Source organism: Sceloporus undulatus, chromosome 2, assembly GCF_019175285.1.
Source record: "Sceloporus undulatus isolate JIND9_A2432 ecotype Alabama chromosome 2, SceUnd_v1.1, whole genome shotgun sequence".
NCBI classification, from domain to species: Eukaryota; Metazoa; Chordata; class Lepidosauria; order Squamata; family Phrynosomatidae; genus Sceloporus; species Sceloporus undulatus.
This window is the reverse complement of record NC_056523.1, coordinates 133,066,406-133,093,100: the sequence shown is the minus strand read 5'-3', so window position 1 is coordinate 133,093,100 and position 26,695 is coordinate 133,066,406. Positions and strand designations below refer to the sequence as shown.

At 39.9% G+C, this 26,695-nt stretch overlaps 1 protein-coding gene across 4 annotated transcripts in view; it reads right to left on the bottom strand.

Moving 5' to 3' along the window:
* LOC121921424 (myosin-1B) overlaps window positions 1-26,695 on the bottom strand; it is a 110,870-nt gene that overhangs the window by 61,214 nt on the left and 22,961 nt on the right. Inside the window, exons 1-16 of one of the 4 annotated variants that reach the window (XM_042449513.1) lie at window positions 15,559-15,622; window positions 15,299-15,344; window positions 13,745-13,984; window positions 13,519-13,662; window positions 10,193-10,349; window positions 9,759-9,786; window positions 7,707-7,827; window positions 7,489-7,581; window positions 7,287-7,350; window positions 7,090-7,188; window positions 6,875-6,978; window positions 5,529-5,667; window positions 3,676-3,794; window positions 3,190-3,339; window positions 2,046-2,216; window positions 397-700 (exon numbers count right to left, since the gene is read on the bottom strand). The exons of 1 other annotated variant lie outside the window; for it this stretch is intronic. In XM_042449513.1, the coding sequence (XP_042305447.1) occupies window positions 397-700; window positions 2,046-2,216; window positions 3,190-3,339; window positions 3,676-3,794; window positions 5,529-5,667; window positions 6,875-6,978; window positions 7,090-7,188; window positions 7,287-7,350; window positions 7,489-7,581; window positions 7,707-7,827; window positions 9,759-9,786; window positions 10,193-10,349; window positions 13,519-13,662; window positions 13,745-13,948 (1,897 nt within the window). In that variant the 5' untranslated portion in view covers window positions 13,949-13,984; window positions 15,299-15,344; window positions 15,559-15,622. Of the gene's footprint in view, window positions 1-396; window positions 701-2,045; window positions 2,217-3,189; window positions 3,340-3,675; window positions 3,795-5,528; window positions 5,668-6,874; window positions 6,979-7,089; window positions 7,189-7,286; window positions 7,351-7,488; window positions 7,582-7,706; window positions 7,828-9,758; window positions 9,787-10,192; window positions 10,350-13,518; window positions 13,663-13,744; window positions 13,985-15,298; window positions 15,345-15,558; window positions 15,623-19,144; window positions 19,428-21,855; window positions 21,952-22,056; window positions 22,162-22,734; window positions 22,906-22,994; window positions 23,121-24,809; window positions 25,014-25,209; window positions 25,519-25,692; window positions 25,818-26,045; window positions 26,212-26,314; window positions 26,499-26,695 lie in introns of those variants that run through there. 2 more of the 4 variants (XM_042449510.1, XM_042449512.1) reach the window with 2 other exon arrangements.

The window sequence follows — 26,695 nt, the reverse complement described above, 5'->3', positions numbered from 1 at the left end:
ATGAGGGATCCACTCCCATTGTTACACAGATAAGTGGAAACCAGAGTTAACAGAAAATGCAGAAGATGATGATAGAGTCACACTGGAAGACCTCCGCAGATACAGGGGTCAGGCTGTATAGTATCATGATTAGGTATATCTTCCCATATTGTTTTTGTAACTTTCAGTAAGTGAAGACATAACAAATATGAGAAAGGAAATGGTAGTCAAAGCTGATGTTGAAACTTTCATCTCATATTATGCAGCCCTACTGCCTTGCTAATGATATATAGGCAAAATCAACAGTCAGCTCAACTGTAAATTTTGTCACTTGGGCACAGTTTGACAGCATTCCCATTAAAAGATTGTTGTGGCTGATGGACCTAGCTTCTATTTATAGGTGGGATCAAGAATTACCTTCTACGGGACGATCAGCAAATAGTAAGGCCAAAACCTTCATTGAAGACTTCTGATACAGCCCCACAACTGTTTCATTGAGGGGGTCCTTGTTCTTGTCCAGCCAGCCAGTGATGTTGTAGTCCACAGTGCCTGCATAGTGCACCAGGGCAAAGTGAGCCTCAGCCTTGCCTTTGCCAGGCTTGGGCTTCTGGAAGTTGTTGCTCTTTCCCAGATGTTGATCATAGAGCTTGTTCTTGAAAGAAGTGTCTGTTGCCTTGGGGAACATACACTCTTCTTCCAGGATGGAGAAAATGCCCATGGGCTATGAAAAAAAGAAAAAGAACATAATTCCCCACATGTATATGCCTCTAATATTTATATACGAGTGAGCTATTTCAACCAAGGAAGATGACTCATTATAGTAGATATTACAGATGAAGAAATGGATTGAGAAACCAACTGTTTAAATCACTTTGATTAGGAAATAATTTCTGTAAGTTTATATCTACATCATGAAGCCCTTCAAAATTTTCTCAGAAGCATAGCTACATCTGCTTCTTCCAGCACTTTCTGCCTGTAGCTTATGAGAGTTAGTGGGTGGCTGTTTGCATAGATGTGTGTGTGTGTGTGCGCGCGCACACACACACACACACATAGATATCTCTCCCTTATTTAAATACCAGCCCATTCTTTGAGATCTTCTGGGGAGGCCCTTCTCTCTCTCTTTCACAGATACCAATTGTGGGAACACATAAGAGGGCCTTCTCAGTGGCTGCCCCCAGGCTCTGGAGCTCTAATCCCAGAGAAGTTAGACTGGTATCCTCCCTTCTTTCTTCAAGTAGACATCTTTGTTTTGACAGGCGTAGAAGCTCCATCTCACCCTAAAAATTGGCTATTATTAAAATATTAATCTTGTTTTAACTTTTGTATCTTATCCATTTTCAACAATGTTTTTTTTTTAACTTGTAAGCTGCTTTGAGTCCCGAACTATGGGAAAAGTGGGATAATAATAATTCTTTAAATAGGAAAACTAATATTCATACATTATGACATAGTTTTAAAAAGTGGGAGGAAATGATTACACCCCACAGTGGATGAATGGATTTCTGGTCATAAAGTGGAATTTTCTTTCTTTCTATTTCCCCAAATCCTGCAGAGAAGATTTAAGGTAGGTGATACAAGGGGCTAGATTGTAATCCATTCTGAGGGAAATCTATTTTGTTGATGATACTGTTCTTTGGTGGACAGTCAATACTGAATGCAGCAGAATAGATACAGGCCTATAATTGGTTGCAAAATTATATGTCAAATAAATTTTGCTTTTAATGAGGGAAATCAGAAGAAAAATCAAATGCACATCCCAAGCACTACACATGTTATATTGTTTTAGAAGTATGTTTTAAACAGACTTAAAGACATTTACTTAAAATTATGTCCCACTGATTTCATTAATACTTCTAAATGTTTGTCTTATTTGATGTCCACATAAAGTATTCTTGCCTCCCCCCCTTCTCTCTCTCTCTCTCTTTCTCTCTCTCTGTGTGTGTGCATGTGTGTTTTACTGCCCATGTATCTACCATGGGGAAAATTGTGTTGTTGTTTTTTCATGGTTAAAGCATGAGCAACTGGATGAGGCTGTATGCAAGATTAACAATTTTTATAGATACCTTCTCAATGAGTTCAATGCAGGCAGCCAAATCCATTCCAAAGTCAATGAATTCCCATTCAATTCCTTCTTTCTTATACTCCTCTTGCTCCAGCACAAACATGTGGTGGTTGAAAAACTGTTGCAGTTTTTCATTGGTGAAGTTGATGCACAGCTGCTCCAGGCTGTTATACTAGAAAAATAAAGTGAGAAAGTATTTTTTAGAAAATACAATTTAGTAATGCCCAGTTTTAGATATTCGTTTAAAAATAGCTTTTATGGGTTTTTCAGGCTATGAGGCTGAGTTCTAGAAGAGTTTTTTCCTGAGGTTTTGCCAGCAGCTGTGGATGCCAGCCATGAAAAAATTATCGAGGCAGACTACCCAGATAATCAGATTACATGGTCAAACAGAAATGGTACAAACGGACATTATATTAATGTAAACAAAGAAAAATTTTATATATATATATATATATATATATATATATATATATATATATAGTATCCCATCAGCTTCATTCACACATTTCTACATTTTAAAGAACTGTTTGTTTGTTTGTTTTCTAGACATGTTCATTTCTTCCTTTCTAGTTTTGAGTCTGGTAGCACCCTAACCATCTTTCTTTAAGTACTAGTTAATTCTTACAAATATGAATTTGTGCCCTACCATTGGATTGACACTTCTTGTTATCCTCTATAAAGTTTTAACTAGCAGACCACTACAGCAGTTGTATTCAAACTTTTTACCCCTGGACCCTCTTATATGTTTACATGCAGACATCAGTATATGCGACACAGTATATGAATAAAACTATTTAATTAGGTTGAGTCTTTTCATTTGCACATTCACATATATTCATATTTTAACATTTTATAAGGAAATAATATTGTTCAAATTAGAACAGTTTTATTTAAGTAAATTCAACATTTAACTCAGCAGATGTATACATTTTGCACATAAAAAGACTGGAAAGAGGGGGAAGATGAGAGCTCAGGGCCTCCAAGTCTCCTGCCCTCCTTGAGCAAACCCTATCATTTGAGAACCACTGTAGTGCAGCATTTTTTATGAGCTAACCTTTCAGAAACATCCCAGAAAAAAAAATGATCCAAGTAAGACCTGGGCAGGGATGGGGGAAAACCAAGATTCCATCTCCTTATTTCCTTACATCAAAGATCTCAAAGCCAGCAATGTCCAGGACACCAATGAAATACTGTCTTGGTTGCTTAGTATCCAGTTGCTGGTTGATACGAACAACCATCCACAAGAACATCTTCTCAAAGACAGCTTTAGCCAAAGCGCCAACATTGTTGTACACCTGGAATAACAGAACACAAAAACTGCAGCTAGTATATAAAGGAGAGCAAGAAACTGTTGAGAATAAACAAGATGATTGAGGCTGCATCTGCACTGCAGAAATAATCCAGTTTAACACCACTTTAACAGCCATGGCTAAAAGCTATGGAATTCTGGAAACTGTAGTTTATTGTGGTGCCAGAGCGCTCTGACAGAGAAGGCCAAATGTCTCACAAAACTACAGTTCCCAAAATGGAAGTGGCACCAAACCTGATTGTTTTTGCAGTGTGGATGCAACCTGTGTCATGTTCATTGTGAGGAATTCACATAGCAAGGTTTTTTTTCCATAGATAGTTACCTGCTGAACAGTTTGGCCTTTGGTGACATATTCATTGCCGACCTTGACTCGGGGGTAGCACAGAGCTTTCAGCAGATCAGCTGAATTGAGGTTCATGAGGTAGGCCGCCTTGTCAGCAACTGAGAACAAAGGTGAGAAAATGAAAATTTATGGACACAGTGTATAAAGTCCCCAACTTTATAGAAGATCAAAGTAACTTGCTTGTTCTCACATAGGTTTAATTTAAGCCAAACACTAAACTTCAGAAGTAGGTTTTAGAATCTTTTCTACTTTTTTAGCATTTTAATAGAGATAAAGGTATCCCCTTGACATGAATGTCTAGTCATAATGGATTGTAGGGGGGTAGTGTTCATCTCCGTTACTAAGCCAAAGAGCCAGTATTGTCTGAGGACTGCTCTAGTGGTCATGTGGCCAGCATGACTGCACCGAACGCTGTTACCTTTCCACTGAGAAGTGGTACCTATCTATCTATTTGCATCTGCATGCTTTCGAACTGCTAAGTTGACAGAAGCTGGGACTAGTGACAGGAGCTCAACCTATCATGAGGCACTCGGACCTCAAATTGCCAACCTTCCAATCTTCTGATAGTCAGAATTGGTGTCTTAACTACTAAGCCACTGCATACACCACACTTTAATAATGACACATAAAAAAGGAAAATTAGTTGAAGAAAAGATGTAACAGATGCAGGTTAAGGGAAACCAATGAAACACATGTGGATTCCAAAACCCGATTTGAAGCACCTAACTGGCCTAGGCACTCTGAACCCCTGAAAGTTTGTTTTTTAAAAATATTGTTTTCAAGCATGATTTGCCCTGGCCAAATTATCTCACATCACACAAACCATCCCTAAATGTGTCTCCCTTTCCCCAACTCTCAGTCCTCCCATACCCTCAGACTGTCCAGAAGTAGGCCAAAATCTGACCCTGAAAGGATGTTAAGTTAGTGCTTGACAAATGCAGTGGTGTGGCTCTGGGGAAAGGGTGGCTGAAAAATGATCTAAAGCCAGAGGTGTCACAAGTGGGATGCAGGGATGTAGTTCACACCAGGTGACACCGCAGAGGGGGGTTGTACATATAGTGGGGCGGTACAGACATTGGGACTGGTGTGGCTGCTGGGCAAGTGAGAAAGGGCATCACCTCCCTTTCTTACTTACCCAGCAGCTGTGCCAGGCCTGAAATAAGCTGCCGGGAGGCCTCAGCACCACCCCTCATCAGTGGTCTGTCTGGGTAGAGTGAGCAAGGCAGCCTACCACCCTCCCCCTGCAGCCCTTTCCAGACACCTGCACTGGCTGACACCAACCCTAATAATGACACAGCTAAAGCATAACTATCAAAAGTCTGATAAAAGCATGAAAAGGGTAATGCTGTTGTTGTGTTCCTTCAAGTTGTTTCCAACTTATAGCAACTCTAAAATGAACCTATTATGGGGTTTTCTTGGCAATATTTGTTCAGGCAATTTGTTTGCCATTGCCTTCCTCTGATGCTGAGGGGATATGACTTGCCCAAGGTCACCCTGTGGGTTTTATGGCTGAGTGGGAATTGAACTACACTACACTGGCTCACAAAAGGGTAATAATGAAATAAAAAAATATTCTCAACTTTATTTTATGTGGATATATTCCTATCATGTTTTTTAAATGCTAAAGGTTTAATGCAGGGTAATAAGATGTGGCTACATACTATCTCTTTCCAATGAGGGAAAATAGAAATAATAAACTAGAATGTCTTAACTGACTACAAAATGGACTGTGCCTTATACAAGCTATGTCATAGTCCTCCATATCATATTACAGGTTCTAGTGTACCATGTACTGTGATATAACAAAGATTTTTAGTGGATTTTGTGAATACCTTCAGTGCCATCTGGCTCAGCCTGCTCCTCACGCTGCTTCTGCTTGAACTTCATGTTCCCATAGTGCATTACAGCTCCTGTCAGCTTGTAAATGGCTGTCTTTTCATCAGCAGTGAAGCCCAAGATGTCAATGGCTTCCTATTAATTGAATCAGTTTTCAAAATTATGGATAATCTAATGCCAAAACTAGAGCTTCATATTCAATGCCCTATTTGAAGGCAGACACTTTGGAAGTCCATTTCAGAAATTAGTGGCTCCTGATGTTCCTCCAAAGTGTCCATCGGAACAACAATGCATCATGACAAGTGAGGTGCGAGCCCCCGTCAACCAAAAGAGGTACTAATCACCATGAATTTTTTGTATTTTCTATGTGAAATATAATTTTAGAACAGGCCAGTTTTCTATCTTGTGACCTTCCGGGGCTTCTCAGGCTGCCAAAAATGCCTGAGAATGCCTAAAAAAGGAGTGGCCAGATGTCTAATTTCTGCTTTTGAGAAACAGACACCACAACCTATTTAGAATGTGGATTGCTAACCCTGGGGGTTCCTGTAGAAGCAATTTATCCTTTCTTTTTGGCCATCAAAAGGGCAGTCTAGGGGGTTTAGCAGGGTCAAGGGTTCCCGAAACACCCCTGGCGGCTGCACTTGGCCTATCTGTGCATTAGGTGAATCACTGAGTTTTTCATTTTTCTCATATTCAGGGTTTGTCTCCACCAGCCAGAATACTCTAGGCTGTTCCTGGATTATTCTGGCCCCAGGGCTGCCCATAATTCCCCCTGTTACCACTGCATTCTAAAGCAATGCCAGGTGGCTATCTGCACACACATCCCTGCTGTAGTTCAGCACTGCCATGCTAGCACGACGTGCTCCCTCTGAACTCAGAAACAAGGCACCCAACATCAATCGCATGGCTGGTAGCCCCATGGAGATCTCAGAGGGAGAAACTTGCATCATCAGCAGCAGGTGGGCCTGGATTTCCCTTAATCCATTTTAATTAATCTGCTCAGGGATGGGGCAGATTGAGTGCAGAACTGACTTTCCATTGTGAAGATAGTCTACACTCAAATTGGGCCTTTGTCCCTGCATTGTGAAGACAGGGTGCCATGGCTAGGGGGGAACAAGTTTAAATGGCCTGTGTAGACATGCCCTTAGTCTTTTTTAAAATCTCAGATTATTTCCTTTAGAATCTAAGGGTTGGGCAAATTATTAACCAAGCAGAATTCTCATCCATCCCATCATGTAGTTGTTCCAAGAGAGCACCATGGGCAGAGAAGAAATGACAGGCCACTGATAAGAGTACTGTCATCACTTGTGGCAGCCAGTGGTTAATTGTACAAGTTACTTACATCAGTTGCCATCAGCTCTTCCTGATCATTGATACTGGCAACAGTGATCTCCCCCTGACTGACAAATTGGAAGTCATAGGGGTTGGTGGTGATCAGGAGCATCTCTAGATAAAGAGAAACACAAGTGTGGATTATTCCCACCCACTGCACAATAAAGAAATCAGCAAAAGATCTCTGCAATTTAGTTCACCCCCGAAAAGAGATCTTCTTCTTACCAATCAGTTCTGGCTTCTTGTTGGACATGATCTGATAAAAGATGTGGTAGCTCCTTTCAGCTTTTAGCTGGAAAGTAACTCTGGATTTCTCCAACAGATCTGCAAAATTAATGGAGTATAATTAGCCCAGGACCTGGGGGGGGGGGGGAGAAGAGAAAGAAAGAACCATATAAAACATTTAAAAGAATACGCCTTACATGTCTCAATATCAGCAGAAGCCAGTTTGCCTGTGGCACCAAAATGGATTCTGATGAATTTACCCTTTAAAAAAGAAGATAATAAAATTAAAAATCCCAGGAAGCACATTCTGCATATACATAACTAAGATCTTAGCACTGGAACACACTTAACAAAGGAAAAAGCTAACTATTATGGTTTGAGATTTTGTATATCACTCACAAAGCGGGAGGAATTGTCATTCCTCACAGTCTTGGCATTCCCAAAGGCCTCCAGCAAAGGGTTGGCACTGATGATTTGATCCTCCAGTGTTCCCTACAGGAAAGAAAGAAAGAAAGAAAGAAAGAAAGATATGTTTGTCTGTCTTCATGCATTTAGATGCTGCTCAGACTCATATGTCATGCTCCCCTCTCTCTCATTCTTTTTGTTTACAAACTTACCTTCATTTTGCTTTGGGAAGCTGGTGCTTCTTCCTTTTTCTTGTCAGAAGTTGCTGCGATGGTTGCAAAGTACTGAATGACACGTTTCGTGTTCACAGTCTTTCCGGCACCAGATTCTCCACTGTTGGTCAATAGAAGAAAAGATAGCCAATAGTTGCAGAAAATTAATTCTTTAGTTTGATTTTCTGATAACATTATATCCTTCTAAGACAGGGATGAGAATCATGCAGCCTTCCAGATGTTACTGGATGGCACTTTCCAGCATGCCTGACCATTGACTATACTAGCTAGAATATCTGGAACTTGTAGTCCAACAACATCTGCAGAGCTACACAATTCCCATGTCTTCTCTAGAGCATGGTTGTGGAGTCTCTGTCCTTGCCTTGGGAGCACCTTGGTGTTTTGTTTTGTTTTAACAACCACCTTTTGTATGTTTCAGTGTAACATTTTCTAAGCTTAACTGTAGTTGAAGGGAGCAACTGAGGGGAAGCAGTCATAGAGGAAAGAAAAAATCCCCTTCCTCCACATATAGCAAAAAAACTCCACCTTCTATGTTGCAAATTCACTATGGCTCATACTGAAGCCAATAAAAGGTCTTTTCCAGACATAGTTGCACCATGGTGGGACCATTTGAATGGGTCACACATACACAAATTAGTCAGCTGGAGTGAGCGGAAAGAGATCTTCATGTGTATGAGTTTATGAATTGATGTGTTATGTGGAAAAATGTGTGAATGAAACTGCATGTGTTATTTTGTCAGGATTTGAAGGGTTAAAACACAGCACACAGGGAAATGCTTGATGTGTGTGTGTGTGTGTGTGTTTGGCCATGAGCATTCAGCACAGTGGCAAGGCGGATCATCCACAGCTGATGCTCATTGGGCCAAGGACACTTCAATGTCCAAGTGCATGTAGCCATGGATGATGAAACATGTGTCTGGATTGCGCAGGAGACACATGACATGGCTACACACCTGAACTCACTGGGTTTGAGAGACCACATGGTCTGGAGACTATATAAGCCCAGGGGTTGCAAGGGTGTGGTGTGGGTTTGAAGTAGGAGTTGGATTGGTATGTTGTGGAGTTTTAGAGATCTAGTATTGTATTATAGCACTGTGAATAAAGAGCAGTTTGGGGACTTTTGTTTCTCTGGTGGTTTATCAGAAGAAGCTACAGCATCGGTTTGCTGTGTGTCCCTGGAGGTTCCTGCATTGCTGCAGTTCCTGGAAGATATCCAGTTGCTGTCATCCCAATTGGACTCTGGGAGCCACGCTTCGGCTTCTGGAAATTTGCCAGCTCTGCTGCAAGGGTCTGATTTAACCCCAGGACTCGTTTGAGTTGCTGACAAGGGTTGTTGGACCCCAGCAGTTGCGCTGACAGATTTGTGGCTGTGTGAGAGAGAATGTTGGGGTGAGCATATCCACTTTTGACAGCAGGACTGCCCACCTCTCTCCAGTGGCTCCCAAAAGGCTTCCTTGAAAGGAATGCAGATTTCATATCTCTATCCCTGAACTAAAGGTGATAATGATAGACTATGAACCTATTTAATTATACTAATTAATTATGCAGTCATATCCCCACTGAGATTTCATTTTTATGAGATACTTGGGAACTGCTGAGCAGTACCCATCAATCGCTGAGGCTACGAAGTGATTCAAACCTTGTGACTATAATATTCTGTTGAAGTCCAAAAAAGCTTATGTCAAATATGACTTGTTAATCTTTAAGATGTGACACAGATCTCCATTGTTTTACTAAGTGTGTATCCATACTGCAGAAATAAAGCAATTTGGTATCACTTTAGCTGCCATGAATCAGTGCTATGGGATTCTGGGATTTGTAGTTTTGTTAGATATTTAGCCTTCTCTGTCAGGGCACTCTTGTGCCCCACCAAACTACAAATCCCAGAATTCCATACCACAGAGCCATAAAAGTTAAAGTGGTCTCACAGTGCTTTCTTTTTGCAGTGTGACAGCAGCTTCAGTTATAACCATTGTGTTTCAGGTGTCTCACTAGGACAAAGCATTTCCTGCAGCAAGAAGGAATACTTACGTGATCAGAATAGACTGATTCTCACGATCTGAAAAGATTGGTTAAAAAGTTGCTGTTAGCAAAGCTGCATGTTAAAATCATATGAAGTATATAAAAGACTTTTAAATATGCATGTAATGAAAAGAACCGATATCCATCCCACATACACAAGTAATAGGATCCCATCATCTATATACTACTGGAAGTTAGAAGCTGAGCTATCCCAAATCATACATATCACTTATGTAATTTTTGTTAAATTCTAAGAAAACAATGGTTGATCAGTTTCTTGTTTATTTATGGCCTCCTTTATTTCCAAAAACAAAACAAAACAAAACAAAACAAAAACTGGATCACTTACAATGATCTGAGACACCAGGACAAATTATAGTGCATTGCTTTCAAAAGGAAACTAATAAGAAATGTCACATTTTCAAAAGGTAACACCCACTCACCAGTTAACATGAACTGATACGCATTATCAGAGATGGAAAAGATGTGAGGAGGTGCCTCTTGACGCTTCTTGCCTCTGTAGCCAGCCACCACCTCTGGATTATACACTGGCAGCCACTTGTAGGGATTGACAGTGACACAGAAGAGCCCAGAGTAGGTCTGTAAGAAGATGAAGAGAGCAAACTTATTGAATCAAGCTACATTTATACACATATTAATATTGTTATATTCCTCAGACTATGAGAAAGGCATATACAATTTATTCCTTTGCACTTCTAGAGGAGAAAGAACAGGAAGAAAAAGAATATTAAGAAAAAGATAAATCCTAATTCTGAACCATTTCAGAAAATATAACATATTCAAAAATGTTATGGCGAAAAGTTTGAACCCTAGAATTCATAATTTTGAGGGAGAAAACATTAAATCCTTATTTTCTTTGAGAGATTTTTTTTATTCCCCTGAATTGGGTGGTATGCCTTCTTTAATTTTGAAAAATATGCAATATTCCAAATATTGCAAGCATTTTCACTCAGTGAAGGAAGCAATATTACTGTGTTGTGTAAGGTAAGAATGGTTTGTCTGTGTATTATCTAATCATTGTGTGTTTGCAGCCACTTTGAAGGGAAAACCATAAGTCCAGCTTGTTCTTGTTCCTTGTTGGAAAGAACAGAGAAGTGGAATAAGACTTTCACCCTTGTGCTTATCCTCGTATCTGAAATTATGGCTCTAGAGACTGGAGTGAGAAACAAGATGAGTGGTACTAAAGAATGGGCAGCAGGGACAACAAGGTCTTACCTTTCCCTGTTTCAGAGCTTCTCCATCATAGGGCTCACTTGCAAGAGGGACTGGGGTTTTTATAAATAAATTTCCCTGCCTTCCAAATGGAGTATTTATCACTCCCCTGACTCCTGGCACGACCCACTCTTTGTTTTTGTTTTTGTTTTGTTATTTCATTTTCATAAGTGTGCTCATAACCAATAAGACAGAATCCTTACCTGTATTTTCTCTCTAAAAGACAAAAATCAACTTGAGCCTGCACACTGAGAAAGGATGTGAAAAACATTCTAGAGGAGACAGTAGGCCAAAAAGATCCTCGACTGAATCCTTGAGTGGCTTCCCTCTTTCAAGCAGTAGGGACTTTATTACATAAATAAACTGTACTAACAGCTGGTTAATAGCATCTTTTTCTGGTACTTATCACACTTTGCCTCCTTTATCTCAATGGGAGAGTTTGCCAACCATTCCTTTTCATTCATGCAAAACCTCAGTGAATGACTTCCTTTCCCACTTCTGTGGTGCTAGCATTTGCAGTGCAATAAATCAGTTCTGCTTTAATCCCAATATTGGAATGTGCTTTAGGTGTTGTCTACTCCTTGCCTGCCTCCTTGCTTTATCAGATATAAAGCAGTTTGTAACTTGAACAGATGAGATGAATTGCTTTCATCTGCCATCCATCAATTTCATTTGAATAAGGAAGCCCCACACTTTTGGGAAAAAAAATGCCTTTTTAAAGTTAAGGCTCCTTTTAATTTATATGTGTTTGGGGGCTGTCTGTGGGCCAAACTAGCCACACACTGGGCAGTACTAGGTGATACAGGTGGGCAGTGCCAAATGCTGCAGTATTATAAGGAGTTAGTGCAAACAAAGGCTGTAATGCTGGAAAGATTATGAAAATTATGAAGATACAATAAAGAAAATAGTAGTCCCAACTGCACTTTTGAAAAGTGGGACAACAGCCTGGTGGGATAAAGTCCTACAAGCAGTAGCTAATGCTGTCCTAGCTCTGAGCACAGCCCACTCACAAAATCAAAGAAGTGAGAGGGGACAGCACTAAGGAGGTGGGGATGTGGTTACGCAGAAATACAAGAAATGGAAGAAATGGGTGAAGAAAACACTAAAGGCAGGTTGACAGAGAGGAACAGGAAGGTCCAGCAAGTGAGGCAGGTGGATGGAGAGAGCAGCAAAGCCATTCCAAGGCCTGGCATGGGGGTGGGAGGTAAGCAGGGAGGGGACAGGGATAAAAGTATCACAAGGAGTCATGAAAGTGGGCTGGAGAGCAACAGACCAGTGATGGATATTTTCTAGTGATGTGCCTATAGTGAGTGTTGAACCTGGGTGAATGGAGTTGGGAAATCAGTGGATGATAGAGGAGAATTTGTGGGGTTCTGGTTGAGAATGGTGTTTATCAGACGAGCTCTTAAAGAGGTACTATTCCAGTGTGACTCCTCTAGCTGCCTCCTGTTGCATGCTGGGATTGGCAGTTTTAAGGAGGGGTATTTAGAATTCTCAGGCAGAGAAGTTCAGCTCCTTAAAACTGCCAATCCCAGCATGCAACAGGAGGCTGCTAGAGGAGTCACACTGGAATAGTACCTCTTTAAGAGCATAGTGTGATAAACATCATTGAGAGGAAAGAAATAGAAAAGCTGCAAGTTTGTAAGTTACTTTTCAAAGTAATTATTTACAGTCATCATTCCACAGCCCCCAAAACTGGTTAGTTATTTTATCCATATTTTTGAATAGTAACTTTTGATACTCAAAAGTAACTCTAGTATGTTTGTTGTTTTCTCTTTTTAAAAAATCTGAGAGTACATGCTACTGGCTATGGTGCAAAGCATAACTAAAATGTTAGATTGTATTGCAAAAGATTGCAGTGTTTTGCACTGTTAACATTACACCAGGCTCATAAATGAAGGAGAGGAGGACCCTGTTGATATCAAAATCCATGGATACTCAAGTCCCATTATATACAATGCCACAGTAAAATGGTGTCCCTAGTATAAAATAGCAAAATCAAGGTTTGCTTTTTTTTGGAATTTACAGATTTTTAAAAATATTTTCAAGCTGTGGATGGTTGAATCTGTGGGTAAACAATCTTTGGCTATATTAAAATTTGGTGGGCTATGCTTCCTTAAACACAAAATCTAATGGCAGAATGGAGAATGCCACAGACGGTTCTGATGGAGGAGAAGGAGGAGATGATGATGATTGATGCAGCAGGGCTGTTCATATCCCAGAAAACAAGAAAATAATGGAATCTGCAGCTTCTGTGCTTGGCTTCAGACTTACATATATCTTACACTGAGGACAAAAGTAATATTTTCTTGTATCTGGAGTATGAAAATGGTGGAGGGGGGGTTGATATAGTAGGAATCCATAATGTTATCTCTGGCAATATATTATCCACAGATTCCAAAAATGTACATTGCCACACAACTTTTTTTAAACATCTAAAATCTAAATGTATAACTGTAACAGTGAGTTAAGTGAAGGCATAACAGAACAAAACAAAACAAAAGAAACAGAAAGAGAATACAAGGACTGTACTCACATAGATCATCCAGGCTGCATAACGCTCTTTGAGGTTATACAGGACACCGGGTTCATGGAGATGGGTCATCATGGCCATGTCCTCAATTTTGTCATATTTGGGAGGATTCATAGGAAAGATTTGGTCTTCCTTTACAGTCACACTCTAGAAAGGAAAGGGCAAAAAGAGTTTATATAGTCATACAGAAGATAAAATTTGACAAACACCTTTATTGTCTATTACTCACCTCTCCTTTTTCAGTCTTGACTGTGACCTTCCCTCCTTCCCGGCTTTGGACCATGCCTTTGACATAGGACTCCTTAGCATGCACCACAAAAACTGAGTTCTTGGCATCAAAGGGCTTATTTTGGGCCTCAATTCTCTCTTTTTCTGGCTTTCGGAGAAAAGGAGCCGCAGGCCCAAAGACAGCCATCTCAGCATCGGATGACATGATTGTGGTTTATAGGAGGCACTTCACCAATGAAGACTGAAAGGGCAAAAACAAGGGCATCAGGTTTTTGGATTAATAAAAGCCTTTCTATTATACTAATTTAGGTTTTTTTCTTTAAACCTTCCATCAGCCCTTCACTGTATCTGTTTTTAAAGCAGATGTTTTCTGTGTTGCATCCAGCAGTTCTGTTCTTCTTCTTCTGAAAGGAGCATCCTTTAGAGGAAGGATTCCTTTCTTTGGAGTAAGAGAACCACAGGACACTAGCCAAAGAACTTTGTCTATTGTGCAATTTTAAAATATAATAAATAAATGAATAAAAATAAATATAAGCACATGTGCATACAGACCATGTAACAACAGCTTCCCAGTTCAACTCAGTGAAGAAAATCTGATTTGCATATACCAATTAATCAACATATAGTTTGCATCCTTTTACTTGGAATGCATGGGGAAAGGTATGGAGGCAAGAGTTTTAGCTTCTTCTCTGAAGAGATCATTACCATCCCGTCCTTCCCCCATCCTTAGCTAAAACACTTCTTTTCCATAATGGGAGATGTTTCAGTCGGGGGCAGGATGGTTGCGATCTGGGCACAGAGCTGTGTGATTACACATATTCCCAGCCTGGTCTCAGCTTGTGCCTAGATCAGGAAAAAGGCAATGCGATAATCTCCTAAACATGAAGCATCATTTAGAACAGCGATACTCAGAATGGTGGCCTGTGCACCACCGCATGTTTTCAACTCTGCTGCTCTACAAGAAATTTCCAGAAAAGAGACAATTTTATTTGCCTGTTTGTTTGTTGTATTTATATCCCAGCTTTCTCCCAAAATGTGATCCAGTGGGCACAAATATGCCATATTAGGAGGGGGAAACTGCCCCTCCCGTACATCAAATAGGCCAAGTAGAAAGTGATTTAGAAAGCTTGTTGGGGAAGCAATGATCATTGACTTCAAGGCCAGTTCTTTATTAAGCACACCAGAGGTCATACACATATGGACTTTCAGTAATCACTGTTACATCTTCTCTTAAAGTACTACTTTAGGATTTCTGTTCAAATTTTAAAAAAATACTACTATAAGATCTCTGTTCAAATATAAATAAATGCTACATTTTTCTGATTAGTCATTTTGAAGCTATTCATCATTCCACATTTCTAATTCTAAATTTAATTTTTTAACGGTTTAAGTTTTTAAGTTCACCTATTAATTCAATCAGTGCTAGAATTTCCCTTTCTGGATTTTATTTCCTGTATTTAACCAGCCTTTGTAGAAGATGAAAATATTTCAAATACATTTTGAGAAGTGGTTAAACTATAGTTATGTCATGGGTAGTAATATATTGAATTCTTACCTCACCTTGAGGAAGCAGTTATAGGCAGGCTGGAGGATGGCCAACACTGCAAAATTTAAAAAAAAAATTAAAAGGAAACTTTTTATTGCTCCCCAAAAAGCTTCAAGGATAAATCAGAAAGAGGGGAAATGGATGAATGTATTCAAGAACAGTTTTCAATATCCAGATATAAATGCACTCCAGCGGTAGCAAGATGACTGTAGGATGTGTAGAATTCCAGGCCTCCGATTCATCCCTACAACTCTCTCTGCATGACTTACCTTGAAGTTGTGTGCAAGGAACAGGCAGATCAAAGACAAGGCAAGCCCCAGGAACTCTTTTATAAGGTCTGCTCATGCTTGGCATAGCATAGAGAACATCACAGTGAACATTTGTCACAGGTCAAACATGTCTGGCAAAGTATTGTTTTGGCAAAGTTTGTTGACTGCAAGCATCACTCATATTATCCCTGGATATATTTAGAGTAGAAACATTTGGGTCATTGCATACCTACATGTACTTGTATCATTTCTAAATATATTTGGCAGAACTCATTGCCTTTTTGTATTTTTCTGTTAAGTTACACAAATGTAAAATCACTCAATTTACAACCAATTCCTTTTGAGAAATGGGGAATTTGCTTTTATTCAATAAGTTTGCAATTTATATTTAGGCAGCAGTCAAATGATAACTATCTCCCCTACCACTGCCACTACCCCACCCCACACACACAAAAACCATAGACAAAATAATTGTCAGAAAATTTATTGCATGTAATTTTTGGCCTGTTAGTAGTCTAGTTTGCAGTAAAAAAATCACTTTCATGGGATCATAAGCTGAAAAATAGACATAGATGATAGATGAGGAACAGGAGACTTAGGACACTTGGCATCCCTTCTATGATTACCAGTTTAGATAACTACTATGCTCATAAACCCTTCAGAACATGATTAGAATTTTAGTTATAAAGGGTATGTGCTCTGCAACAGAGTCCAAGTGAAGAGACCATGAAGCAATGTGGATGTCTTTCTCATTGGCAATCTGAAGGCTGTTGAGAAAGAGATACGGTGATGGAAGAATGAAAGAACTTTCAATTAGGTGCAAAGCGCCTGAATCCCTCATGCGCTACTACAAAGATTCCATGCATTTTGTCATGCCCTTCTCTGCAGAGTGAGGACGCTCGTTAATGCTTCCTTTCCCAGAAACAAACCAGGGCAATTCAGCATCATTCTGCTATGCCCTGTCTGCTCAATCTAGATTGTCTAGGAAATCGCCCAGAACAGTACTATTGAGCTATGGGCAGCTTATTGACTGTATGGACAGGTATCACAAGGATTTCTTTTCATTCCTTAGCCCTATTCTCAGGCAAATGGTATTTATCACCCTTACTCATAATTTAGAGCATCTTTCACAGTTTGTAAGCTTCATGTGACAAATGATCTGATGTAGTGTATGCAGTACAGATTGTGGTAACTGTACAATTATTGACTTACAGTTTTCCAGGTCCTGCTTGTTCCCAGACATTACCACATGCCTCTATTTCTTTGGAACTGCGTGAGCCATGACAACATTTTGTCAAATATGAGTAAGATGGATCTTTGTATCTTACATCTTCCAGTTACTGCCCCTTTCATTTGTACCAATCTAATTTGGATTATCATAGGGCTAAACAGAAAATTGACTCCCCCTAGGTTGAGTCCATTGTGAGGTAATTACTGTGTGAAAGATACTATATACTTTTAACGCAATACATATACACCAGTAGGCATTAAAACCTTAAACCTACCTGTGGCACAAAGCCTCTTTGTGCGCCAAGTCAAAAGTATGTGAGAGTTGTCATGTGTGTTCTTGTGAAGTGATTAGGTACATTAGGACCACACTTAATCTCTGAAAAAGCACAATTATTTTTGTGCTATTTTAGTGCTCCAACAGGATTTCAACTGAATATTTTCCTGCCCTGATCATTAGTGGCCAAAAAAGTAAGTAGTGGTTGGCAAATAAACAATATCAGATAAGTGACATAGACATGACTACATCATGGCAAAGAACTCAATGGGATCTAATATACAGTTCAACCCAAATGGAAAGTAGTACATTTAGGAGAACAACTAAATGTAGAAAAAGTATTGGGCATTTAAAAAAAAAAAAGCAATAGATCCCTGATTTTCCAGGAGGTTTCACTATACCAGTACAGCAGTTACTTCCATTTATATATTACTAACAACTGTATGCACTTTTTGCAACAGCAAATACCAAGACTTGCTTGGTTAACCATACATTTTGCTCAAGTTTCTACTTTCCAGATTCAATTGCTATTTTGCATATATTGTCAGTGGACATCCTTCTTAATATCAGAGCACTCAGTCTAGAGCTGATCAGTTTTAGAAATGAGTATGATGAGTACTAATTAATACTATAGATTATTATTGTTCAGATGCACGAGATACGTATTCAGATGCTTATGTGGCCACTTCAGATTTGGAGTGTCAATATTAAGAAATTAGGTTATTCTATTTTTACTGCCACAAACAGGTAGACATTTTTATGGAATTTTCTGCCTCGTGTTCCAAAATAACTTGACAGGGTGAATACGATGCCCTTTGATTTGAATAAATTGGTAGTTGTGAGAGTGTCATTTGTTGTTCTGCTTCAAGAAGTAAAATTTATTGAGCTGGATCTGTTTCATGTTTTTTAGTGCTGCTAGCCAAAAAAAAAAAAAACCCCAAAAATCCACCATGTAGCTAGTTGGTCTTTCTTTTCTTAATGGATTTTCTGTGTTAGACAACTATATGTGGACCCCTTTTAACATTCTGTGAACAAGGCAGTGCGATTCCACAGTACAAGTCTGATCTGAAAGCACTCTTAGTTCATAATCCATTCAACATGAGGTTTCATAGCTCCAAAAATGATTTTTAGAAAGCTTGTATCAAAATTCATATGTTGATTTCATAGCTTCTTACATTAGCTCTTGACATTTTATGACTACTGGTGATGCACAAGCCTTATTTAGAACACACTCATGTTTCTGCCTTTTGAACCTTTGTATCCTTAGTAACAGAGCATTAAGGATTAAGCAAATGCCAAGCTATTCCTTTAGATACCATTGAGGCCACAATTGAGTGCAGAGTTAGAATGTAATAAGTCCTATTAAAGTATCTATGCTGCTCAGTTCCACTTAAAAATAAAGAAAGAAGATGAGTTCATCAGTTCTTTTGCCAAGGCTTTTAGTGGATTCAGACCTTAGAAGACACACTGAAGATAACATATATTTGATAAAAGACATCTCATGAAATGGCACAATCTTACTTAAACCAAATATTTGTCTGAAATGGCTATACATTTTCATGTCAATGAAAACACTTCCCTGTCTGCTTAAACTAGTCATGCATTATTTTATTCTTCTACTTTTGTATGTAGTCTCCCTTTCTTAAAAGAGAAAAAGCCTCCAAACTGACTAGGCTATACAACCCCAAGAAACCTCTAATTCCATGATGACTCTTTGATTCCATCATCTGTGTGCGTGTGTGTGTAGATTGAAAAGGCTATATATAACAGCTGAAAAATTCTGGGACTTGTAGTCAAAAAGGTGACCTTTTCAAATTTTTGTATATTGATGCTAACATTTTCACATAACAAGGTGCAGCTCTGTAGCTATTTTTCTATTTTGACTTCCATCTCCCATTGACACTTGAAAGCATAAACTAGTCATGAGAGATTATGGGCATTGCAGTCTAAAAGCATCCCATAGCCTGCAGCTGGCCACCCTTTTTGTAACCAAAAACTCTGTTGAAATGAACCTATGTTAAATTTATTACCAAGAAATACACAGATCCTTAGAGGTCTCTTTAAAAAGAGAAGCCACATCTGTTTTAGTATGCAAAGGTCTCTACAACTTTATTTTCTAAACATGGAGGAAAAACAGTAATCACAGGAAGGAACAAAGAGCTTCACATTTTGCGCTTCTCTTCATTCACTTCACAGCTTCTAAGGCACCTTATTCTTCACTTACGACAACCTTCTTATGCACCTCTCGGGTCTTCACTCTGAGTTTGTTAACCTGGGACTCAGCAATGTCAGCCCGCTCTTCAGCCTCTTCCAGCTCATGCTGAATCTTACGGAACTTGGAAAGGTTCACATTGGATTGTTCCTCCTGGTAAAGGATAGAGAGATGAAATCAACATTATCATCGTCATCCTGCCTTCCTCAGTTCAGAACTCGAAGTAATTTACAACAGATTTTTTTAAAAAAAAATAGGTAAAATTCACAATACAAAAGTTAAAAAGTGAATAAACTATAAAAAATTAAAAACAGTTTAAAACATGAACCATTTAAAAACAACAACAACATAACAAAAATGGATAGAAAATCCAGCAAATTATACAAGGCTCATTCTGCCTAAACAATCAATCTTCAAAGGCCGGTTTATAGAAAGAGATTAGGGAGATTGCCAATCTAACCTCTCTGGGAAAGTAATAGCAAAGCCTGGAGGCAGCCACTGAGAAAGCCCTCTCCCATGTTCCCACCAAATGTACCAGTGACTGTGGTATGACAGAGAGAAAGAAGATCTTAAGGGAGAATGTGGTCCTCCAAACAACCTAGACCTGAGCTGTATAAGTCTTTATAGTTAAAAACCAACACTTTGAATTGTGCCTGGAAACAGATCAGCAGCCAGTGGAACTACTACAACAAGGGAGTAATGTGCTCCCTCTAGTCAGCCCCAGCTAGCAATCTGGAAGCTTATCGGACTCATTTTTTGGTCCGTTATGGGCACAGGAAGAGGCTGCTCAGGGCCGCGCATGACCAACAAAAAATGGATTTTACAGCACAGCAAAGTGTCCTCAGCATGGCCCCATTCCATCCCCCGGCCTCAAGCCATCCCCATTCAGTGCTGAGGTGATTTAAATGTACGGATCGGACGTTTTCCGGCTGAGCAAAATTATGCACCTCAGCACTGAATGGGGACGGCTTGGGGCCGGGGGACGGAATGGGGCCATTTTGAGGACACTTTACTGTGCGGTAAAATCCATTTTTTCTCGGTCACGTGCGGACCCAAGTGTCCCCTTCCTGTGCTCATAACGAACCAAAAAATAAGTCTGATAAGCTTCCTGGTTGCAGCTCTTTGGACAAGCTGAAGTTTCTGAGCACTTTTCACAGGCAGCCCCACATAGAGGATCTGACAATAATCCAGTGAGAATTACTAAGGCATGTGTCACCATGACCAGATCTGACATCTCAAGAAATAGGCGCAGTTGGTGCATAAGCCTTAACTGTGCAAGTGCAGGAACCACAGATGGCTGAAGTCTTTTCTGGGGTTTTTTTTTTAGCCAGCATCAACTTTAAATTTCAACCACAAGTACATAGTAATTCTTTTGAAGCACACAAAATTTATCTCAAAGCTTAAACTACAAGCAATGAAGAATCCCAGAACAGGAAAGAGAAGCAGGCACCCCATCCTGTGCACACCTCTGTGGGATTTTTACCTCTTAGCTACACACAGGAGCATACTGGTAGTGCATACATGACTATCTAGGCAAATTTACAAAATTCCTATGTAATAAAAACAGAATCTATGTTCTGCATAACATTCCACTTTGGTTACTTCTAAAAGGTGTGTATGTTGTGGGATCACCCAGCCTCATTCCTGGAATTTTATGAGAGCTCCAGATATTGAACTTTATCGCACAGGCCCTGGAATGGGCCTGTTGCATTCTAAAAGGGAATGTGATGAGAACGGGAGACGGCACAGAATGCATCTTACCACACAGGGAGAACGTTGCTGACGCCAGACGTTCCCATCATGTTCTGGATGTGTTCCCCCGGGGGTGATTTTGAACGCTGCTCAAGCATTCCTGAAAATCGCACCCTCTGGGATGCATCCAGAACATGATGGGAACATCCGGTGGCGGCAGTGGCGTTCTCCCTGTGTGGTGAGATGCGTTGTATGCTGCCTCCCGTTCTCATCACATCCCGTTAGAACGTGACAGGCCCATTCCAGGGCCTGTGCAATAAAATTCATTGTTGTCTTCTACTTATAACTTATAACCTGCTTATGCTATTCCACTGCTACTTCCAATTTTTTTTTTCTTCTTACAAAAATATTTGATAAGGAGAAAAAATCAGAATGGCTGCACAATTTTTTTTAAAAAAGATGGTAGTCCTAAGAGCCATTTGTCTTAAAGAATCCTTTATTATTCAAGACGTTTGTGTAGCTAAAGCATGACATTTAAACTATGCTGCCAAAAAATTGTCATCTTCTACACAAGCCCTTCGCCCCCCCAGACATGCCATTGGTTCCACACACTCCCAGCAAGCCCCATTACTTCTGTTTTATTTTGTAGACTCTCTCCAAATGGCAACAGGAAGTGATACCAAACCACTTTTGGTCACCATTTTCACAGAGATAAGAGAGGAAAACAGAAGAAGTGGGGGAATTCTTGAGAACTGTGGATGTTTTCACATGTCTTTATGCACTGTGAGGATTTTCTGCTTGATTCTCTGGAAAAAAATGCTTGAAAATCATTTGGGGGGTTGGAGGGGTTTGGGGCTTCATGGGCCTCATGTCACCACATGATACTTACAGCTTCCTCAGCTTGTCGCTTGTATGCTTTCACTTTAAGTTGTAGTTTATCCACCAGGTCTTGAAGTCTCAGAATATTCTTCCGGTCTTCCTCAGCCTAAAAAAAATATGTAAAGAAGAGAGAGAGAGTTGATTTCACATACATGATACTACACCATTTCCCTAGAGAATTTGGAAAATGGTAGAAAGCTACCATTCTCACCTGATAGGTCATTTCCTTTACTCTTCTCTCAAACTTCCGGACACCTTTGATGGCTTCAGCACTGCGCTTCTGTTCATTCTCACATTCACCTTCCAACTCACGAACCTGATGTAGAAAAATGAAATTGTGTGCACTTTAACTGATATTCTGCCAATAATGAGAATGTGAATTCATGCTTAGCTGGAACTGATTGATAGTTTGGGGTATGAGCATGCACAACTTCTCTTTCCATCTTTGACAATAGTTTCTTGTCTCTTACTGTTTTATCCCACCCTTGACCACTTGTAACCTTTCTGCAGTTCTCACCTTTCCTTAAGTTCTAGTTATCTATAGTCTGTTTCTATGGCCAGCTTTGGGGAAAAGTGTTCCTATCTCCTCAAATCCTTAACTATCAATCTTTGTGCTTGTTAGTTTTTTCTATGCCAACATTTATTCTTAATTTTTTTTGTTTCTTAATATCTTAAGCCTGACAGTCTTTGATCATTTCCTTAAAGCAAAATCTGCTGTTGCTGAGCATGATGGTAGGTTCAAGATGAGTGTTGGAGAGATTACTGTTAACAACACAAAGACAAATGTGTGCAAAATGGTTCAAAACGAGAAGTAGATAAAACAGAGGGGGTCATAAATACATGGGAAATTATTATACAAGATTCAATTATATGAGGTACTACTACGTACTCTGGCCTCCAGTTTCTGGATCTGCTTCTTCCCTCCTTTCAGTGCCAGCTGCTCTGCCTCATCAAGACGATGCTGCAGGTCCTTTACAGTCTGGTCCAGGTTTTTCTTCATCCTTTCTAGATGTGCACTAGTATCTTGTTCCTTCTTCAGCTCCTCTGCCATCATGGCTGCCTAATAATAAAAGAGCCAGCCAGTTCAGAAGAATCCACATGGCAACAGTAAAAGGGTAATATATTCTTAGGAAACTCCTTTCAACTTACATCAGTGATAGCCTTCTTAGCTTTCTCTTCTGCATTACGGGCTTCCTGGATTGTCTCCTCCACTTCACTCTGGATTTGGGCAATATCCGTTTCCAGCTTCTTCTTGGTGTTGATTAAGCTAGTATTCTATTGAAATAACAATAGAACAAATTTTCATATGGGCTTGAAAAGTGCCACATCTTGGGCATATATCCTGGGAGGGAAGGGAATGGAACAGAGCTATTCCTAGTTAACGGGCAGACAATAAGGTGTTGCCTATGATAATTTCCTGACTCTCCTGCTGAAGTCTTCATAATCCCTAAAGAAACCTTTCATATTGTGACATCTAATACTGACATCATCATCCTCAGAGCAATTTGCTGATGCAGGCTTAATGGGCATAAAGATAACTTCCTTGATGAAGCCATCTGGAGACCCTTTACTATATCATGAAGTTTATGGTCACAGAGAATAAAAACTTTTTAAAAAGAATTAGAGATATGTTTACCAATAGGATAGATAATAAGCAATGGCCATTTCAAGAACACACAGCCCAAGATCCTATTGGGACAATATGCACATGTAACCCACTTTCTGCTAGTGGCTGCAGGTTTTGAAATGTCATGTAAGCATGATTGCCTGTCTGAAATCTCAAGCTCAGAATCTCAAGCTTGTAGACACAATCTACAGGCAAGAAATATGCAAGTGTGACATGGCTGCACCTTCACACACACACATGCTTCCCAAGGTGTTAGTGATTACCCTACCATTGCACTCTTCATTATGCACAGGAGGCTGACTGGGAAGTGCTGGTTGCACCCATCATTTTGATTTTTCATGACCATTTCATTCATTGTCTAGGACTGGAGAGTTGCATGAGTGGGGAGAGGAGGTCTAATACTCTGTACTCATACTAACATTGTTCTTTTGATCATTAGGACCCTGTCTTCATGTGTTCAATATAGGCTCTCCACCAGTGTGGCACAGTGGTTTGAGTGTCCGACTACAACTCTAGAGATCAGGGTTCGATTAATCCTTGGCCATGAAACCCACTGGTGACCTTGGGCAAGTCACATGTTCTCAGCCTCCTCAGGGAAAGGCAATGGCAAACGTCCTCTGAAAAACTCTTGCCAAGAAAACTCAATGATAGGTTTGCCTTAGGGTTGCCGTTAAGTTGGAAATGACTTGAAGGCACACAACAACAACAAACAACAAGGCCTTAGGACCGAATAGGACTTTTTGGATTTCCTCTTTTTACTTATGGACGTCTTTTTGACTATTCAGTATAGAATATGAGAGGCAGTGTTTTGGAGGGCAAGGTCTGGTTCTCTCTGAGATTTATCAGGTTTCATTTGATTTGTTCTTTGTTTAAATATCAATATTGCCAAAGTCAATTCATCATACATGACTTATTTTGCTGTTAAATATAGATACTGGTTAGGTTGTTCAGTCAAATTTGGTTGGCAAGGGTGTGCAGGAATGTTACTGGTTTTATGGTTATTGAGCACCTCATAGGCACATGCTGGCTCATCCATCCTCAAATGCATCTTGCCATGACCTTGAGTGAATCAGCCATGGTAGCAGGAAGAGGAGGTGGTCTTACAGTAGGCAAACATCATTTTGCCTGGGAAGGAGCGCATGGGGGAGAGAGGGAAGGAAGGCCCCCACTGCTGTTATTGTTCCTGCTCTTGACACAACTGACCTCCCATCCTCCCAGAATCCCATAGTTTTATGCTCTGTCAATGGTCTATAGGATTTTAGCACATAATGGCTACTTTCCATTTACTTATTATTATTTTGGGGATTTCCCAAACACATTTAAAAATATAAGCTTACCTGTGTGTGGAGGAGCTGCACACGCTCGCTGGCATCCAGAAGCTCCTGCTCAGCCACTTTCCTGCCTCTCTCTGTCTGTTCCAGAGCAGCCCGGAGTTCCTCAATCTCAGCCTGCATCAGGTTAGCTCTGCGCTCAACCATGGCCACCTGCTCCTTCAGGTCTTCCTGGCTCCTCAGAGCATCATCCAGATGTAACTGTGTATCCTAAAAAGGATATTGAAATATTATTATGAGGGATTTTTTGAATCATCACAGTCACAATTATATGCATCTGAGGAAGTAGACTGAAGTCTATGAAAGCTCATGCTGCCAACCTCTTTATTTCAATTAATCTCAAAGATGTTACAAGATCTCTCTACATATAGTCACAACTGTTTTCTTTATAGATGTGCCCATGTACCTTGAGAATCCCTTGTGTGTTCCTGAGATTCTTCAGTGTCTCAGCAGCTTGGCGGTTAGCATGGCTCAACTGGATTTCCATTTCGTTTAGATCTCCCTCCATTTTCTTCTTGAGCCGCAGAGCATCATTTCTGCTTCTAATCTCAGCATCCAGTGTGCTCTGCATGGACTCTACCACTCTCAGGTGGTTTCTCTTCAGCTGATCAATTTCTTCATCCTTCTCTGCAATTCTACGGTCGATATCTGCCTTCACTTGATTGAGCTCCAGTTGGATGCGGAGGATTTTGCCTTCCTCATGTTCCAGTGAGGCCTTAAAATCAGAGTTTTAAAAAATGAATACTGTAGAATCACTATCTGAAAGTTCATTCAGCAGCACTAAAAATCAGTAGTTTGTGTCTACCAAGGCAGGAGAGTAAGAGAACAGTGCTTTTTGAGTTGGAAGACATTTTTGTTTTATGTTTCATAATTCAAATGGCATATTCACCTCAGCTTCCTCTAGAGCAGTCTGGAGATCAACTTTCTCTTGTTCAATTTGCTTCTTCACTTTCTCCAGTTCATGGATGGCTTTTCCACCTTCCGCAACCTGCTCCGTAAGGTCCGAAATCTCCTCTATTAAAAACATCGATCAAGAACAGATTAGTAACCTGCCCTGTTACCTACAGAGTGCAAAATGTTCAGTCTACCAATTGTTAATACTAATTAAATTTTTGTCAGTGCTGAACTGAGCCGTATTAATTGCCTAAGATAAAAATAAACAGCACATAAAGCAACTGGAGGACTACTCCCATAAACATGGGCACACGTAACTGTATGTCTATGTAAATACTATGGCCTTACGTTGCAAATTTTTGTTCTCGCGTTTCAGAGTTTCCAGGTGATCCAAGGTTTCCTCATAAGCATTCTTCATCTTAAAGAGCTCTGTGCTGAGAGAGCGAGACTCCTTCTGTGAAGCTTCCAGTTCAGACTGGGTTTCCTCATATTTCTGTTTCCAGTCTGCCAGAATCTGCAACATGCAACCAAGAAATGAGTTAATTTGATCTGAGGCCTTTATCAATATTCTCAATTTTTATGCTGTCTTATCAAAATTAGAATTAAGGTTATCAAACCTTATCAAAGTTCTTCTGTTTCTTATCTAGAGCTGCACAGGCTGCATTGGATCTCTCCACATCAATCATCAGGTCCTCCACTTCATTCTGCAACCTTTGTTTTGTCTTCTCAAGGGAAGCACATTTGGAATTGACAGCTTCTACATGTTCTTCAGCCTCCTGCAGACGCTGGGCAAGTTTTTTCCTAGCAGAGATGTAATCATAACACTGAGTGGAGGACAACATTAGATTTGCTTGTGTATAGCTGTCAGCAATTACATTGCAACAATTTATTTAATTTCAGAACATTTCTGTACTGCTTTTATTTATTTTTTTAAAAAATCCAAAGCAGTTCTTTATAAAAAGAAAACAGATACAATGAAATCTGTATCAATGTAATAA